This window comes from Pteropus alecto, unplaced genomic scaffold (genome assembly GCF_000325575.1).
Source record: "Pteropus alecto unplaced genomic scaffold, ASM32557v1 scaffold171, whole genome shotgun sequence".
Classification (NCBI taxonomy): domain Eukaryota; kingdom Metazoa; phylum Chordata; class Mammalia; order Chiroptera; family Pteropodidae; genus Pteropus; species Pteropus alecto.
In genome coordinates this window covers 5,194,163-5,210,530 of record NW_006431925.1, presented here as the reverse complement: position 1 = coordinate 5,210,530, position 16,368 = coordinate 5,194,163, and the positions used below count along the sequence as shown (strand labels likewise).

Here is a 16,368-nt window from a genome sequence, read left to right as displayed (position 1 = left end):
CTGAAAAGCTTATAAATCTGTGTTCCTAACCACTTTACCATGTTGTTGTACTTATCTTACCCATTTCTGTCAAATCATCATTCTCCTGGTATTTTAATCAAATCTTAAATGATTGTTGCTCTCCCTGCCCTTTTAGTCCCCTTATCTCTGTTTCCATGTGTATCCTTAATTACTATAGTAGCCTCCTACCTGGTCACTTTCTTTTTAGGTTCTTTTCTTTTCAGCTCTCCCTAGATATAAACCAAATTTGTTTTCCTGACTTTCATCTTTCTGTTTCCCTACTGAAAAGCTAAGGAAATGGCTTATTGTTCCTTAAATCAGTTTCTCATTCAAGTCCCATCAGCTGACCCAGGAACCTTCTGTTATTACCCCAAAGTACTGGTATTTTATCAATGATCTATCTACTTTCCTCCCATATCATGTCATTCTCATAACTGCACTTATATTTTTCCTATTGTTCTCTCCCTTTTATTCCTATCTGATCATCCAAAATTTTTAATAATATTATAAGATCCAGTTTAACTGCCTTCTTGTCAAACTTCAGCATCCCCAATCCACAATTAGCTTCCATTCTTTGAATTACCATATTACTAAAAGTCTCCTCCATATCATCTAGCAGTCGAGTTGACTTAAAAACTATTCCATACTTTCATTCTTCTTTCAGTACAGTACTTTTTCTTCGATTTATTATATTTCTCTTCTTCAAGAAGTCTGTTCTGAATGTACATACTTTTGTATTGAATACTTTTGTTGATTAATTTAAATGTTTCTTTCCATGGCTTCCAGTGTCATCAAATCTGACTCTTCTTGATTGCTGCTGTCTCTCACTTCACAGTTCATTTTTATAACACTTAAAGGTCTCCCTGAAAGGAGAACTTTTTATATACTTATTGTGAAAAGTTCAAATATACATAAAAATAGAGAGTATACTATAAGAACCTATTATACCCATCATCCAACTTCAGAGGTTATCAGTATATGGTCAGTCTTATTTTATTTAAACTAGAGTTGGCAAACTTATTCTATAAAGGGTCAGATAGTAAGTTATGTAGGCTTTACAGTCATACAGTCTCTGTCACTGCTCAATTCTGCCATTGTAACAAGACAGCCATAAAGAATACATAAACAAATGAACATAACTGGCTCAAAGGCATTTGGGGTTTTTTTTTTATATTAATATATATTTATATATAATACATTTTATAAATATATTTATAAAAGTATACCTGTCGTAAGTATTTAACTCTAAATAAACTCTACAAACTGAATACACTGTGTAACCAGCACCTAGATCAATAAACAGAACATTATCAGTACCCCCAAACACTGTCCTCATGTTCTCTTCTAGTTACTACCTGTCCCACCAAGGATAACCACTGTACTAATTTGCAGCAGCATATGTTAGTTTTGCCTGCTTTTATACTTTATATCAGTGGAATCATATGGTTTGTACTCTTCTATATCTGGCTTTCAACATTGTGTTTGAGAGATTTGTCTGTATTTATTAGGTGTAGTTAAAGATTTTGTTGAATCTTTTAAAAATTTGAATTTTTATTTTCTATATAGATTAAACAGTAAACACTTTTCAACAAACAAGATTTAGTTCAAGCTGTTAGCTAAAGAACCAGACATTACCTTGGAATTTTTAGTAATGAGATATACCTAAAAGTATCATTCTAAATTAAATGATTATCTCTCAGTTGTCTTTTACTTGATATTTAAAGAGGAAAGTTTTCTGAAACTTCGAAAGTTATTTCTCTTTACAAGTTAGTAATAGCACAAAAGTACTTTACTTTGCCATTACTTTTATCAGTTGCTTCGTTGAAAGAATAATTCATTGTGTTTTAAGTTTCTTAATGCTACTGTCACATGTTAATTTTTTTTTTTTTTCCTGTCCTCACAGACCTGGGCATTACATGCTCTATCATTAATAATCGATTCTGCTGGCCCACTCTATTACATGCATGTGGAACCTACCCTTTCTCTAATTATAATGTTGTTGTTAAATGTGCCTCCTACTCATGCTGAAGTTCACCAAAGTCTTGGTCGCTGTTTGAATGCCCTTATTACTACATTGGGTCCAGAGCTACAAGGTATACATAGCTGTTTTCGTGATGTTTTACATTAAAAATGTATACATAAAAACTAATTCAGTTCCTATTACTTACTCAAATACTTATGATTGAAGTACAATTTAGTAGAATGTACTATTCACATATGTGGGTAGAATGTTAAGAGTACAATTGAATCCTAGATGATGACATAATAGAAAAAAAGCATAGAAACTAGAAAATTTAAGCTCCACCAATACTTAATTAGGTGATCTTGAGAAAAGTATTACATCTCTGGACTTTGGTTTTCTCCTCTATCAAGTGAGGGAAAAGTTGAAAAGCCTTTCTGATTGGTCATAGTAGATGCTCTATATAATTTGTTAAATAAATGCCATTCAATCTGATTTCACTTACCTGAAAAGACGACACACCTTATTTAGAAAAGTTAGATATGTCCTAAAAATACAACCCTTAAAATTAAAATGACAGGCATGAAGTGAAATAGTTTAAAGCACTCAATCTTTTTTAAGAAAAAAATGACATATCCAAAAACAAGACATTCTGATCTGTTGGAATGCAAATTATATGATATTAGTATATGAAAGCAAGTCTCAACTAAAATAAGCAGGGGTAAATTTATCAGCAATTTCTAATTCCACTTTTTATGAAAATTTGGTGTAACCTACAGAGAGTTTTAGGTTTTTCTTGGCCTAACAATTTGTGTTGCCATAAACCTTTCATACTAAGAATAACCAATAATCATCTAAAAATCTCTCAGCTGGATTATCCCTACTTTTGTAGAAAAAATATACTTGATGATCCTTAAATTTTAAATTGGAAAAAAAATTTTAAACCCAGTAATATATTTTTAAGGAGTAATGATTTTATAGGCCAATCGTTAAAAGTTTTCTGCTTTCATTTTAGGTAACAGCACTTCAATTTCTACCTTAAGGACGTCCTGTCTGTTGGGTTGTGCAGTGATGCAAGATAACCCAGACTGCCTTGTTCAGGCTCAGGCTATATCTTGCCTTCAGCAGCTTCATATGTTTGCTCCACGACATGTCAACTTGTCTAGCCTGGTTAGCTGTCTCTGTGTGAGTATAAAATTATACATGAATCCTTAGTTTCTTTTATTGGAAACTTAGACTTATTTTAATTATTCTCTAGACTGTGTACAATACTTATTTTCTCTCAGTTCTAGTCCTTTTGGGGGAATGGAAGGCAATTTCCATATAATCACATCTTGAACCTCTCATACATTGATTCATTTTTCTCCCATTAATGTTGAATTTAATATGTTGAATATTTATCTATTAATAAACATATTGGGTGCTTAATGTCCCAGGTTATATAAATGCTATAGGACATGGAAAAATTTATGTGGGAGCACCTTTTTTCCTCTCTTTTTTCCCCTCAAAACTCTATTCTAAATTATTACATATAAAGTTCTTTCTATCCCATTGGGCACATAGCATTTTTCCTTAATATTCTAGCACCATATGCATCAATATTTTGGTTCTCCTAATGTGTCTAATAAGTATAGGAGTTGGTTCCCAGTTGTCAGTGGTTTTAAGATTTACCTTGAACATCACCAATTGCTATCTGGGCTTGCCTCAAAAATTGTTATATTTGAAATGAAAACTTGACACCTTTGCTTTTTAACTTGTTCTGCCCCCTGCAATACTCATAGTACTTCCATTAATAACATGACAGAATTGCTACTTTAACAGATCTTTCATTTTCAAGCTTGAGGCAAAATATGCAGTATTTTAGACCTTGAAAGAACCTCAAACATCATTAACCAGTCTTCTCAAAAAAATGATAAACTGAGAAAGAAAAAAAATCAAATAGTTGGAAGAAGTAATGGAAGCTCTAAGTCTAAAATCCAGATTTTTGAACTCCTTGTCCAGTCCTCATTTCAACTACTGACTTTGTAGTTGCGCATGGCTCTTACCTCAGCTCTGCCACCTCCTAATTAGATGGCTTTAGGGAAGTCTCAGAACCTCATTCAGCCTTAGCTACCTTGTCTGTAACACAAAAAGATTACACAAGATGCCACCTGTAAGGCACATGTCCCAGCCATTTATAACCACTCAGTAAGTAGTAGTTGTTTTTATTTTGTTAATAAACAATTTAAACATATATTATCTTTGTATAGATTTTGATAGTCATAATTATATATATGATTCTTAAAAAGAGGATGTGACTGAATTCTGTTAGAAACTTTGTTTCCTATCTGAAGTAAACATTTATTAGAGAAAATAACATTTACTGCAAAAGGATTTTACCTTTACTAAATGACCTTTCCTGGGAATATTACTCTTTATATTCGAAGAACCATTCCAAAACCAGTTATTGAAAAATAGCCATTCCTTTGCAAGTTAGTCTAGCTTTCACTCTCCATTTAAATATAACAATACTGCCATATTTTCTTCTTGAATTGTAGTAGGAAATTTCCACTAATAGCCTTGTAAAATTTCTTTTTTAACTTTACATGATTTCATTTAACAAGTAAAGTTTATTAAGAAAAAAGAACAAGACTAATAACTCATAGTGGTTTAGATCTAATCAAATTTGTAACTATTTTCTTTTCCTAGATAACAAAGGTTACATCATGTAAAGAAGAACAGAGACTATTAGATTTTTCTTTTGGGTACATTCAGAGCAATTAAGAAAATTGGAAGTAACAGTTAAATTTTATTCACATTACTCATAACATTTAAGCTGTAAAATGATTTTTTCTTATACAGAAATCATATTCAAAAATTGCTCTTGCTACAGTGTGTTAATTTTATGTCTTAATATTTTGGTTAATAACACTTTTCTAAATTTATTAGATTGAATTTATATTTTAAAGTAGTCCCTTTAGTAAGAAAATTGCTTTGTTTTGCTATTTAACAACATCATGATCAGATTTTCTTTTCTACAAATAATTTAATTATTTAGAATGTAGAGTTTTCATATTAATTGAAGCTCCCTGAATATTCAGAATACATTTCATCATTAGGAAAGAACCTTACTGGAAAGGGCTTTCTTCTAACTGCATGCTATTTAACTTCTATTCTGTACTTGGCCTTAACTACACTAGCAAGTCTGAGTACTCTCGGTTTTAAAACTTGGCTTCCAAGAGTAAAAAAAAAAAAAGTCTATAATTAACTTGTGATGAGATAAACTATCCTTGCTGGACACCTGTCCATGTGAATGCAGTCCAGATCACTCCTCTCATGACTGCTTGATCTGGTTTTGTTACTGAAGTTTAAGAAAGATTCCAAAGAAAAACCTAATTACACACATGTACATTTTTAAATTATTCTGTATTTTATATCTTTACATCTTGAGTTGACTATTTTCAAGATCTTAGCTCAACTCATATTTTAAGTTGGAAAATGAAATATTTATGGCATATTTTTAAAGCTGAAGCTAAGCCAATTTACTGATAGTTCTCTCCATTTATATTTCAATGCTTAGCCGACTGTTAAAGTCATCCTAGTATTTTATCTTTTGTTTTTTTTGTGACCAGTCTGTCATTTGTTTTTGTGCAGGAGATCTTATTGGATAATTCTGTGTTGGTAGGTCCCTGACCCTCAATTCCTAACTTTTTTTGAGGTTTGCAGTGCTGTTTCTTTGTGTCATTTTTTTGGTTGTAGCTATTCTTATTTTCCTCTGCATCTCAGTTTAACCATTAATGCAGTCTAGTATGTGAAGCATGTTACATGATGTTTATTTGATACTTGTGTAAATAAATCTTCTCTAACCTTCTCCAGCTGGTGCATTCTTTGCACTTAATTTTGCATTATTTTGATTTAATATATTCATTTCAGAAAGGAATTGTTATTATTTAATTTCTGTATTTTGCCTGCTTGGTTTGTTTGCCTAAATGCACTCTATTTCTCTTTCCCATTTTAAATGCTGGAGAATGACATGGCGATATTAAACATCCCATTTTGCTTTGTATGACAGCCTTCAGTCTTTTTTCTGCCAAATGACGAGCACTTTTAAGCATGCTTTTTCTAAAACATTGACCAGCCTAAATAATGCTGCACCTGCCTTGTATTATATGCTTGTAAATCTTCAATTTAAATAACTAGTAGATTCTTCAACTTTTCATTAAGATCATCCTGTAGACTGCTTTTTTTGTCATTGTTAAATATATTCATAATCTTGGGCATGAATAAACTTAATGTTTTTACATGTTAACTTCTTTGTTATCCTGTGTACTTGTTTCTAACAACAGAGTTCTTAAACCTGACTAGAATGATGTTACCTTGAGACTACGTGAACAGCATTCCTCTCTTTCCACTTTTGAGTTCATGATATGGCTTGAGGGTATAATAGAACATATTTATAAAGCAGTTCCTATTCGTATGTTTCACTGATGATATATTTACACACTTTTTCTGTCCCTTGGCTTCTGATAAAATTTAGGATTTAGCTCTCTTTGCATGTATTTATCAAAAAGCCAGCTTCCACCACCTACTCTTTCTGAGAGTTTAGACTGTCCTTTTCAACAAACTCACCTACTTCAATCCTCTTTTTCCCACACATCAGATCTAAAGATCATTATAAGAATTATGCCGTTACATTTCTCAAATTGTGCTTGGAAAATCACTATCATAAGGCACATTCATTGTTATAAACCACATCAAATTGGTCTTTACCTTCATAATTAAACAAAATAAATTTTAAAAACTCTAGACTTTATTCTACTTATGAAATCACTGAGTAAGAATTTGTATCCAGAAATCTTTGACTTGTTTTAATTGCTCATTTAAGGTATGTTACCAATCATATCATTTATACATCCTATTGAGATTTACACCATTTAAACACTTCTAAGTAAACAGAATATATATTGAGTCTGTCATTCTGAGCAGAAGTTTTTTATATCTCTAAGATATATACATATCTATATATAGACCTACATTTATGTACATTTTGCTATCTATAATGTTTGTCTATAGAGAGCATTTTTGGTGAATATGTTTTCTAAGTAAAACTTTCTGCCTTTATTTGAAAATGCATTTATTTACCCTATATGGCATCTGAATAAAATACTATTGATAGAGACTTAGATTAAAAATATCTATCATTTGTTGAGCATTTACTGTTGGCTAGGTATTGAGCTAAGCACTTTTGCATGTTTCTTTGTGTTAACTTCACAACAGTCTTGTGAGATGGAGTAGTGTTATCTACATTTTACAAATGAGGAAACTAAGGCACAAAGAGATTAAGTAATTTGCCCAAGGTCACACAGTTAGTAAGTGGTGGATCTGGGACTCAAACTGACACAGTTTGATTCCAGAGCCTTCATTTTAACCAGCATGTTATATTACTTATATAGATTTATATAAATTTCTACTTACAGAATCGTAAAACATTATAACATTGCATGAGCACAAATCTATAAACTGCAAATAAATTCTTTCTCACTTGCATTTTATCTCTCAACTATTTTTACTCATAAATTTTGTGTCTTTTAACTATTAAGAAGCTTTTGCTTGGATTTGTTTGTGAACATTGCATAATTAAGTACATGTATTACTCCTTAAGCTATTTCTAAGTTATATAGTAAAAAAATATATACTAGAATAATTTTCATTTCTGTGTATTTAATAAGTTCCATCTAGCCCAATAACGGGCTAGACAGAATTAAGAGGGGTCCACTGAATATCTATTAGACTTACTGAGTGCCACCAAGAATTTCAGCTTTTTCAATCCCCAAATGGTATTTTTCAGGTGAATCTTTGTAGTCCTTATCTGTTACTGAGAAGAGCAGTACTGGCTTGTTTACGTCAGCTTGTGCAGAGAGAAGCAGCTGAAGTTTCAGAACATGCTGTTATGCTTGCTAAGGATAGTAGAGAAGAGTTGACTTCAGGTAATTCTTTTTATCAACATTATCTTCAGCTCAAATGATTGTTTTAATCTTAAATCTTCCATATAAACATGAGTTTTTAAAACAATTTAAAATTTAATATGTCTTAAACCTTCTATAAAAGATAATTGCTAAAAATTATCCTTCCAACCAATGATGTTTGTTACTAGTTTAGAATGGTGGTTCTCAAACTTAGACCCCCAAACCAGCATCAGCCATCTTTCCTGGGAATTTGTCATAAATGCAAACTGTTGGATCCCACGCCAAATCTGCTAAACCAAAAATCTGTGAATATAGCCCAGCAGTCTGTTAACTTATGTTTTTACAATCCCTCTGTTAATATGTACTGAAGTTTGAGAACCATTAGGTTTAGGGCAAGTTTTTTTTCCACAGTAGTCAATTGAAATTGGATTTAGCCCTTAAGTAATTTATCATATGTGCCTTCCTTTCTCCAGAATCTCATTTAGTAAAATTCACCATAGATGAGTCTGCTTCGAGTTAAAGGTTTTTTATGTCCCTTCTTCTGTGTTTCAGAGCTGAATAAGGATTTCTTTGCCAGTAAGATTTAAGTATATATCCTTTCATTTTATAATTATATGAGTAATCCAAACATGCATATAAATTTAAATAGCCTACAAAAATAGTAAAGATAATATCTTACACTTTTATGTATATAGTTTCCAAAGTACTGTCACACTTTTAGGTCGCAGACTTAAAGCTTTTCAGTATTTAAAGCTATCAGACCTGTAATGTGTTTTACTGTCATACTGTGCTTTTTCAGTTACAATTTTGTTGTTATATTAAAACTTTTGCTCTCACTTGATTTATTCAACATTGCTGAATTGTTATGCTAGTCATCATCAAACAGGTTGCAGAACTCATTTGAAAACTATTCTGTGATTATTTACCTTAACCAGAGAAATTTTAATCTTCTAACCATATGAGATAGTCTCCCCAAGATGACCTTTGATTTATATTCACCACTGAAATTATCTATATATGTTGCTATAGGCTTTGATTGTGTAAATATTCTGGTACATGCTCCTAGAATTATTGAAATAGCTTTATGAGTAAAATTATAGTAAAGAACTCATATATAATTCCTTTTAAATTTTGTCACTTTGCAAACACATGGAAAAGTTGAAAAATGTTCATTGAACACATAGATTCACCTACCTAATATCTTTATGACACTGATTTTATCTCATTCCCTTCTCTCCCTCCCTCTTATTTTCCATCCCTCTCTCCCTCCCTCTCTCTCTCCATACATAACACACACACAGCCTTTTGCCAAACCATCTCAAAGCAGGCTGCAAGCATCATAACAATTCACCCCTAAATACTTCAGTTTGCATTTTCTAAGAAGGACATTCTCCTACATAACCACACATCATTTCCACATGTAATAAAATTAACAGTGATTTAGTAACATCATAGAATGTGCAATCCTCACACAAATTTCCCCGTTACCAAAAAAAAAAATGTCCTTCGTGACACCTGTTCCCCTCATCCCTACGCAAATGTAGGATCCAGTCATGACTCACATTGGTTGTTCTGTCTCTTTAGGCCCCTAATCATTAACATTCCTACTACCTCCTTTTGATCTTTAATAGATAATTCCTCTATTAAAATATCTTATAGTAGCATAATCTTTAGAAAATAAATGCTTTCATAAATGCTAGACGAGTTAGATCTTCAAGAAAAAATGTATATGTTCTTTAAGCATTTCCAGAATTATGGGAAATAGAAAGCGTTTCCAAAATTACGAGAAATAGATGCTAGATCAAGGCTTCTATTTCACCTTGAGATGCTTTATTAGTTTGCAATGAGAATATTGTGTAGTAATTTATATTAATTCAGTACTGTTCTTTAGTTCCTTAATAGCTTATTGTAGTAATTAAAAACTGTTCTCCATACAATGATTGTTTTCTGAGTTTTACCCTCATGTTAATAAATTCAAAGCCTTTTCCTTATTAGAATAAGGAAAGTTTAATTATGATTATTTATTTGAAATTAAATTTAGAGAGAAAATAAAATAACGATACCAAAAACATTATAAAAAATTTTAAATATTGAGTACTAATTGGCTTAAAATGTTTATCTAACTTAAGGAAAACATTACTAAGTCTCAGTAAAGACATTTTTCAATGACATTGCATAATAAATAACTGTATAGTTTCATGAATACTACCAAATTAACTGTGAACAAAAGTAGACCTTAGTAGGTTAAGGCACAGTATTTGGACTAATTCTTTAAAATATACTGCCACATAATATTTTAATAACTGCTGAATAATGTGTGTGCTTCTCATATGGCAGTTTTGTTTTCTGTATTACTTAGATCATCGATTTTCTTCTTGTCAGATGCTAACATCAGAGAAGTGGGCCTTGAAGGGGCATTACTGACCTTACTAGACAAAGAGACAGATCAAAGATTGTGCCGTGATATCAGAGAGACTTTAAATCACATGCTCACATCTATGGCAGTGGATAAACTTTCTTTTTGGTTAAAACTTTGTAAAGATGTCCTTGCTGCATCAGCTGGTAAGTACTGGTGATTACCAGTTGAAATAATAAAATTGAAAGTAAAAATGTTATATGAAATTGTTTGCCAGTGATAGTTCATCAGTCTTTTGTGACTATTGGGTTATAATTGCTTGTTGTTTTCTTCAAATGATTCTAGTGCTAATATTTAAGTCTAACACTTAAGCCTGTTTTTTTTTTTTCTCTTTTGGTTGTCTTATATGATTTTCCTGTGTAAAACAAAATGAAAAGTAGAGTTGTTACCTATTAAAGGATGAACTAATTTATAGTAGCTGTATCATTTGTTTTCATACATGGAATAAATATTTGAGGGACTGCCTCAAGTCAACATAATAGAAAACTCATCGAAAGTTATATTTTGAGCAAGCCAGTTTCTCCACACTTAATGATGTTAATCTCAAATAATATTTGAAATTTGTGTTATTTCCCTAATGTCTTTGTTGGTATAAGATAATTGTTAGTGAGAAAGTGTATTAGAGTCTTTAAAATTTATATCCTTGGAGTTAGAAAGAAAATAAATGAGAGGAAGAAAGATGATAGAAACCAATTTTGTTCTAAGTACTGTACCTATTTTATCTGATTTTTACCCTTTAACTATCCTATGAGTAGGCAGTGTTATTCCATTTTACACAAGAGGAAACAGGACTTGGAAGGTTAAGTAATTGCCCAAAGACACACAGACAGATTCAAACCTTAGCTTGCATGGCTTTAAAACCTAACTTCCTACAGTATTTCAGTACCTCTCAACTCTGTTATTCAAATCTTATAACTTAACTGAATTATGTGAAAGGGAGAAAAGTCCCATGAAAGTCTTGGGGGTGGGGGTTGTTTTTTGTTTTTTGTTTTTTACATTATCCACAGTCTACTTGATTCTTGATGATCCTTTTCTCTTCCAGTGATTTATACCTGCTCTTTAACCATTATGCTCCACATTTTCCTTCTTTAATGCTCTCTTCTATCCCCACCACTTAAGACTTCTCCTTTAGAAGAAAATGTGTATATACATAGACAGGTTGATACACTTTTCTGATATCTCACTTATCTTTCTTTAATTTTACATTCATGCTCTCTGAGCTTACTAGCTCCATTTTATTTCACCATTTATTCGTTATCCTTTGTAGTTTGGTCCTATCAGTTCTCATTAGGAAAACATACATTTCAATTTCTGTTGACTTCTCAGTCATAAGACAGGAGTTTACCATAACTGTTTATGACATCTTCGCTACCTACCATAACATACTCAAAAATATTTTGATGTTCAAGATAATTTAAGAAAAGCAAGTTGGTTTGTTTTATAACATTAATGCTATTTTAAGTTGAGTTAATAAGTTATCAGTTAATATAAAGAGGAAATAATTCACCCTTCGGTGGCTCCTGGTCGTCAGGACAATGTGAGACCACAGTGACAGCAGTGGATCTATCCTAAGAAAAAATATTTTCAGACACTTCAAGTGAGTTCAGAACCCTTCTTTAATACTTTCAAGCCCTCGTGTTAGGACGGCATCCTCAGTATAATCCACTACACTCTCTATTGGAGAACTTTGATCTTCTTTAATACATCCATCTACATATAGTGGATTGATAACTATCCTACTATCCAGTATCATGTTCAGTGTTTCATTTTGAATATAATTTAACAATTTTGTACAGTTCTTATAACATTTCTTTAACAACTGTTGTGCTTGCTGCAGCAGCACATGTTAAATACAGCTGTTACCTGTATTTAATAGGCATGATTATTTTACATTTTTAAAAGATTTATGTTGATCAACAGTAATTCTGGTCTAAATTCGAAGTCATTTGTGTTCCTTTATAAATATATCTTGAGTTGATTATAATTACATGTATTCTCCCTTGATAAAAGATTTTACAGCTGTAACTTGTGTGGATACAATGCAAGAAGAAGAAGGAGATAAAGGGGATGATGCCTCAGTTTTGACCACCAGAAATGATGACAAATCCCATCCTTTTACCAACCCCCGATGGACTACTAGAGTCTTTGCTGCTGAATGTATCTGTAGAATAATTAACCAGTGTGAGAATGCACACAGTGCCCATTTTGACATTGGTTTAGCACAAGAAATGAAAAAAAGGGATTCAAGAAGTAAGTGGCATAATAATGAAAAGACCAAGTGATGTATATAGAAATGTGATCTGCTTATGTTTTTAATATTAATTTTAAAAGTTAAACTAAAATGTAGTTTTTATTCTTTTAAATCAGTTATGAAACTTGACACAGCATTTGTATAGCTATAAGTTTAGTATATTTTTAAAGTTTAAATATATTTTTAATGATTAAACTTTTTAAATTAGCATTCGTTTTTGTTTGATGGCACATGCAGTGAGTTATATTTATAGGAAATAATCATGTTCTTGCAAAGTAGTGTGTGCATTAGCTACTTCCCAAATTTTTCTAATTTATAACATAGCAGTTTCGCTTATAGATTATTTTTGCTTCATGGGTATTACTCAGCAAACAGTTGAGCCTGTCTCAGTGTTATCATGGTTATAAGACCATTTTAACATTTTTTTTTTCTTGTTGACAGTTTCTTTTACTGTGCAGAAGCTTGCCTCTTGCATTATTTACAGGATTTACATTTGTACTTAGTGGGGCAGAATAAAGAGAAATGAGTCTATTCTGTCTTGTCTAGCATGCACTATATTAATTTTTTAAAATAAATTTATTTAAATTAGTTTCAAATGTACAGTACATTGCATTTTAATCTTTTTTATTGTTCCATTTGATATCTTTTGCCTAAATATGCATTAAGATTTGATGTCTAATTTTTTAAATTTACTTCACGTGTGTTCAAGATGCAACGCACATATCTAAATGCCCTGAAAATATTCTTTACCAGACAGAAGAATTATAAAGCAAACTGTTGCTGTCGCCAGTCAGAGAGTTTGAATTAGCTATCTAAGTTTAAATGATTTTTTTCAAGCAACATTTATTGAGTCTCTTATCTGGGATGAGCAAGCACTGTATTAGACACTGATAAGTATTAACATTAGTGTATCATAGATGCATACTGATTGCTGTGCTTCCAGTTAAAATTGTAATTGACACTTACTGAGGTGAATTGGTTTCTTCAGTGTAACCTATAGCTCTTCTTCCTTGAATTAGTCTCAAATATATTTTAGTAAAGATTAGCTGTACCCTTAAACATTTTATTCTTGAAACATTGTTAAATAATTGTCCTATGTCATTTCCTGGTAGAATTATACCAAAGAATGTGTTGTATGAATAAAAGGAATTGTCATTTATAATTTTGTAGCAAGAAATAGTTTTTATCTTGCAGTCATTTGTATGTATGGCAGGACATGCACAAATAAGATAATCTAGTCCATACAAAGCACTACATAAAACTTTTTTTAAAGGAACATTGTCTTTTAGCTTCAACTTGACATAAAGAGAATAATTAAATTATTCTGCCTAATTCATCAAAACCCAAAATCTCCTAAGTCCTTTCCAATGTATTTTTATTAGAAAGTCTGAACAAAATTTTTATTGAAGTTACTATTAGCACTCTTTTAAAAGATACTAATTCTGCCTTTGGTTTTTGAATAACTGTATAAGTTGCTTTGAAATAATATGTTGTGTGTATTTGCAGTGGTGCAGTAAATTCAGCTTTGAAGTCTGTATTTAACATAGTAAAACAAAACAGTAAATCACATCAGAGGTACTTAAAAGAAAATCTCTTACGAAATTAAGTTTAAAACAATATAAAGCTTAGTTCCAGCATATTCCTTTTTTTGATAAGATTTTTTTAATCTTGTAGATGACTTTTTGGTGCTACATCTTGCCGACTTAATTCGTATGGCTTTTATGGCTGCCACAGATCACAGTGACCAGCTCCGTCTTTCCGGCCTTGAAACACTGTTAGTTGTTATTCGGCGATTTGCAGCTATTCCAGAACCAGAGTTTCCAGGTCATGTGATTCTGGAACAGTATCAAGCCAATGTAAGCACTTGCTGTTAGAGAATTTTGTTATTATACACCCTATCAGATAAAAATACTATGAAGCTAAAGGTATGTCACCTCTTAATACATGAATGAGTATGTAGCTCTGCTAATATATCACCATTATAATCAATACATAGAAAATGCATATGTTTGAAGAAATCTTCAAGTAAAAGCAAAATAGTACATAAAATAGGTCTTATAACGTTAAATGTTAATTTTCATAATTAAAATCTTGGTAACCTGGGGAAATAAGGACTTTGGTGTAATAGAATTCTTTACAAAATATCTGAATAAGCTTAGGATAACACTAATTCATTATTAAACATTCAGTTTAGGCTACATGCATGTTTTATTTTCATTCCTAGAATAATGTAACCACCTTCATTTTTGTTCTGAACTTAGAAAAGAATTCAAGTTTCTATTACTGGTTCTGTAGTCGTTTTAAGTGATGTTCAACTGATGCATTGAGCAATTTAGGAAGAACAAGGAAGATAACAAAATCATCACATAATACATCACGTCGCATGTAATCCTCCAGCAGCATTCATCCTAGGATACCTCTCATTATGATTCAAAGGTAGCTTCTGATGGCTAGTAGTTAGGGAGACCAGAGCAGTTCAGCAGTTCGTCAGCAGTCTTCATCTTCCCAGCAGGTAATGCCAGTATATGCTTAAGGAGAAAGCAAAAGGAGTGGAGTTACATAGAACTATCCTATTAGAATAAAATATTATAATTCAACTTAAGTGGAGCGCTGTTATATTTTTAGCCCTCTTAAAATTGCAAATGGTAGAAATAAATTACTACTCAGCAGAAAAGGAAAATTGTCAGCAATCTTAGTTGGCTCTGCTTGGTTCTACACTGGCTTTATTCTCAAGTTTCTTGTCTTCAAATGTTATCAAGATGGCTATCTTAACACCTAAAATCTTATAAAGAAACAACACTTCTTTCCCAGTACTCCCAACATGGGTCTCTCTGGAGCCAGGCAGTACTGTAAGCTCCATAGGAACAACATGGGCTAAGATTTGGGGAGAGAGAGGTCCTCCAAACGAAAATCGGGTGCTTTCAACTAAAAACGGGACAGTATAATGGGCAGGCAAAAACAACAGGTGTCCACAATACCTATTATAAATAATTTTAAAATAACATTAAAAAGAAAACGAGTTTGTACTATCTTACTTATTGATCTTGATATGTTATATCATTTCTTGCCAGGTAGGAGCAGCACTTAGACCAGCTTTCACTTCAGAGACACCACCTGATGTCACTGCCAAAGCATGTCAGGTAAATGTCTAGAAAGATGAAGCTTAAGAAGGAAAACCCTCTCGGGAACCACCCAAAGCAAACAGTCCCAGCCTGTCTATGTAAAATGTATCAAGCAAACATTAAATAAATTCCTGGGATTTTTTTTTAAAAAGAAGAAGTAAAACCCTCTCTTCAAAAGCAATTCTCCAGTTAGTATTTGATACCACAGCACTACATTATAGTTGTCTAACCATTAATCTCAGCTGCTCCTTTTCCTTTACTTTTTAAGTTAAGAGAAATTCCTTTTCCTTTTGTATAACTGCGTAATTATCCAGCATAGGAATAAATCATAATTTATTTAACCAGTGACAGATAAATGGGTTTTTTTCATCTTTTGCTGTTACAAGTAGTGCTGGAGTGAATGAACTTCTGCATGGGTCATCTCACTGGGTGTAAGCATATTTGTAAGAGAAATTCTCCAAAATTGAATTACTGTGTTGAAGAGTATGTTATGGAGGTTTACCAGTTTAATATCCTTCCAGTAATGTGTGCAGGTACCTCTTGGCCCACAGTCTCAGCATTATTGTGGGTTATCAAACTTTTAGACTTTTGTCTACCTGATGGAGTAAAAAGAGTATCTTAGGATAGTTTAGATTTGTATTTCAAGCGAAATTGAGCATTTTTTCATATATCTA

At 31.9% G+C, this 16,368-nt stretch overlaps 1 protein-coding gene across 10 annotated transcripts in view; it reads left to right on the top strand.

Annotated features, from left to right (window-relative positions):
* The window catches only part of HEATR5A (HEAT repeat containing 5A), an 89,034-nt gene that overhangs the window by 51,437 nt on the left and 21,229 nt on the right, over nucleotides 1–16,368 (top strand). For 7 of the 10 annotated variants that reach the window (XM_025043374.1, XM_025043373.1, XM_015585540.2 and 4 more), the window contains 9 exons: nucleotides 1,904–2,093; nucleotides 2,976–3,145; nucleotides 5,594–5,620; nucleotides 7,788–7,926; nucleotides 8,458–8,481; nucleotides 10,288–10,467; nucleotides 12,332–12,571; nucleotides 14,247–14,428; nucleotides 15,644–15,712. In XM_025043374.1, the coding sequence (XP_024899142.1) occupies nucleotides 1,904–2,093; nucleotides 2,976–3,145; nucleotides 5,594–5,620; nucleotides 7,788–7,926; nucleotides 8,458–8,481; nucleotides 10,288–10,467; nucleotides 12,332–12,571; nucleotides 14,247–14,428; nucleotides 15,644–15,712 (1,221 nt within the window). The remainder of the gene's footprint in view (nucleotides 1–1,903; nucleotides 2,094–2,975; nucleotides 3,146–5,593; nucleotides 5,621–7,787; nucleotides 7,927–8,457; nucleotides 8,482–10,287; nucleotides 10,468–12,331; nucleotides 12,572–14,246; nucleotides 14,429–15,643; nucleotides 15,713–16,368) is intronic. The other 3 variants (XM_015585543.2, XM_015585542.2, XM_006906864.3) reach the window with 3 other exon arrangements.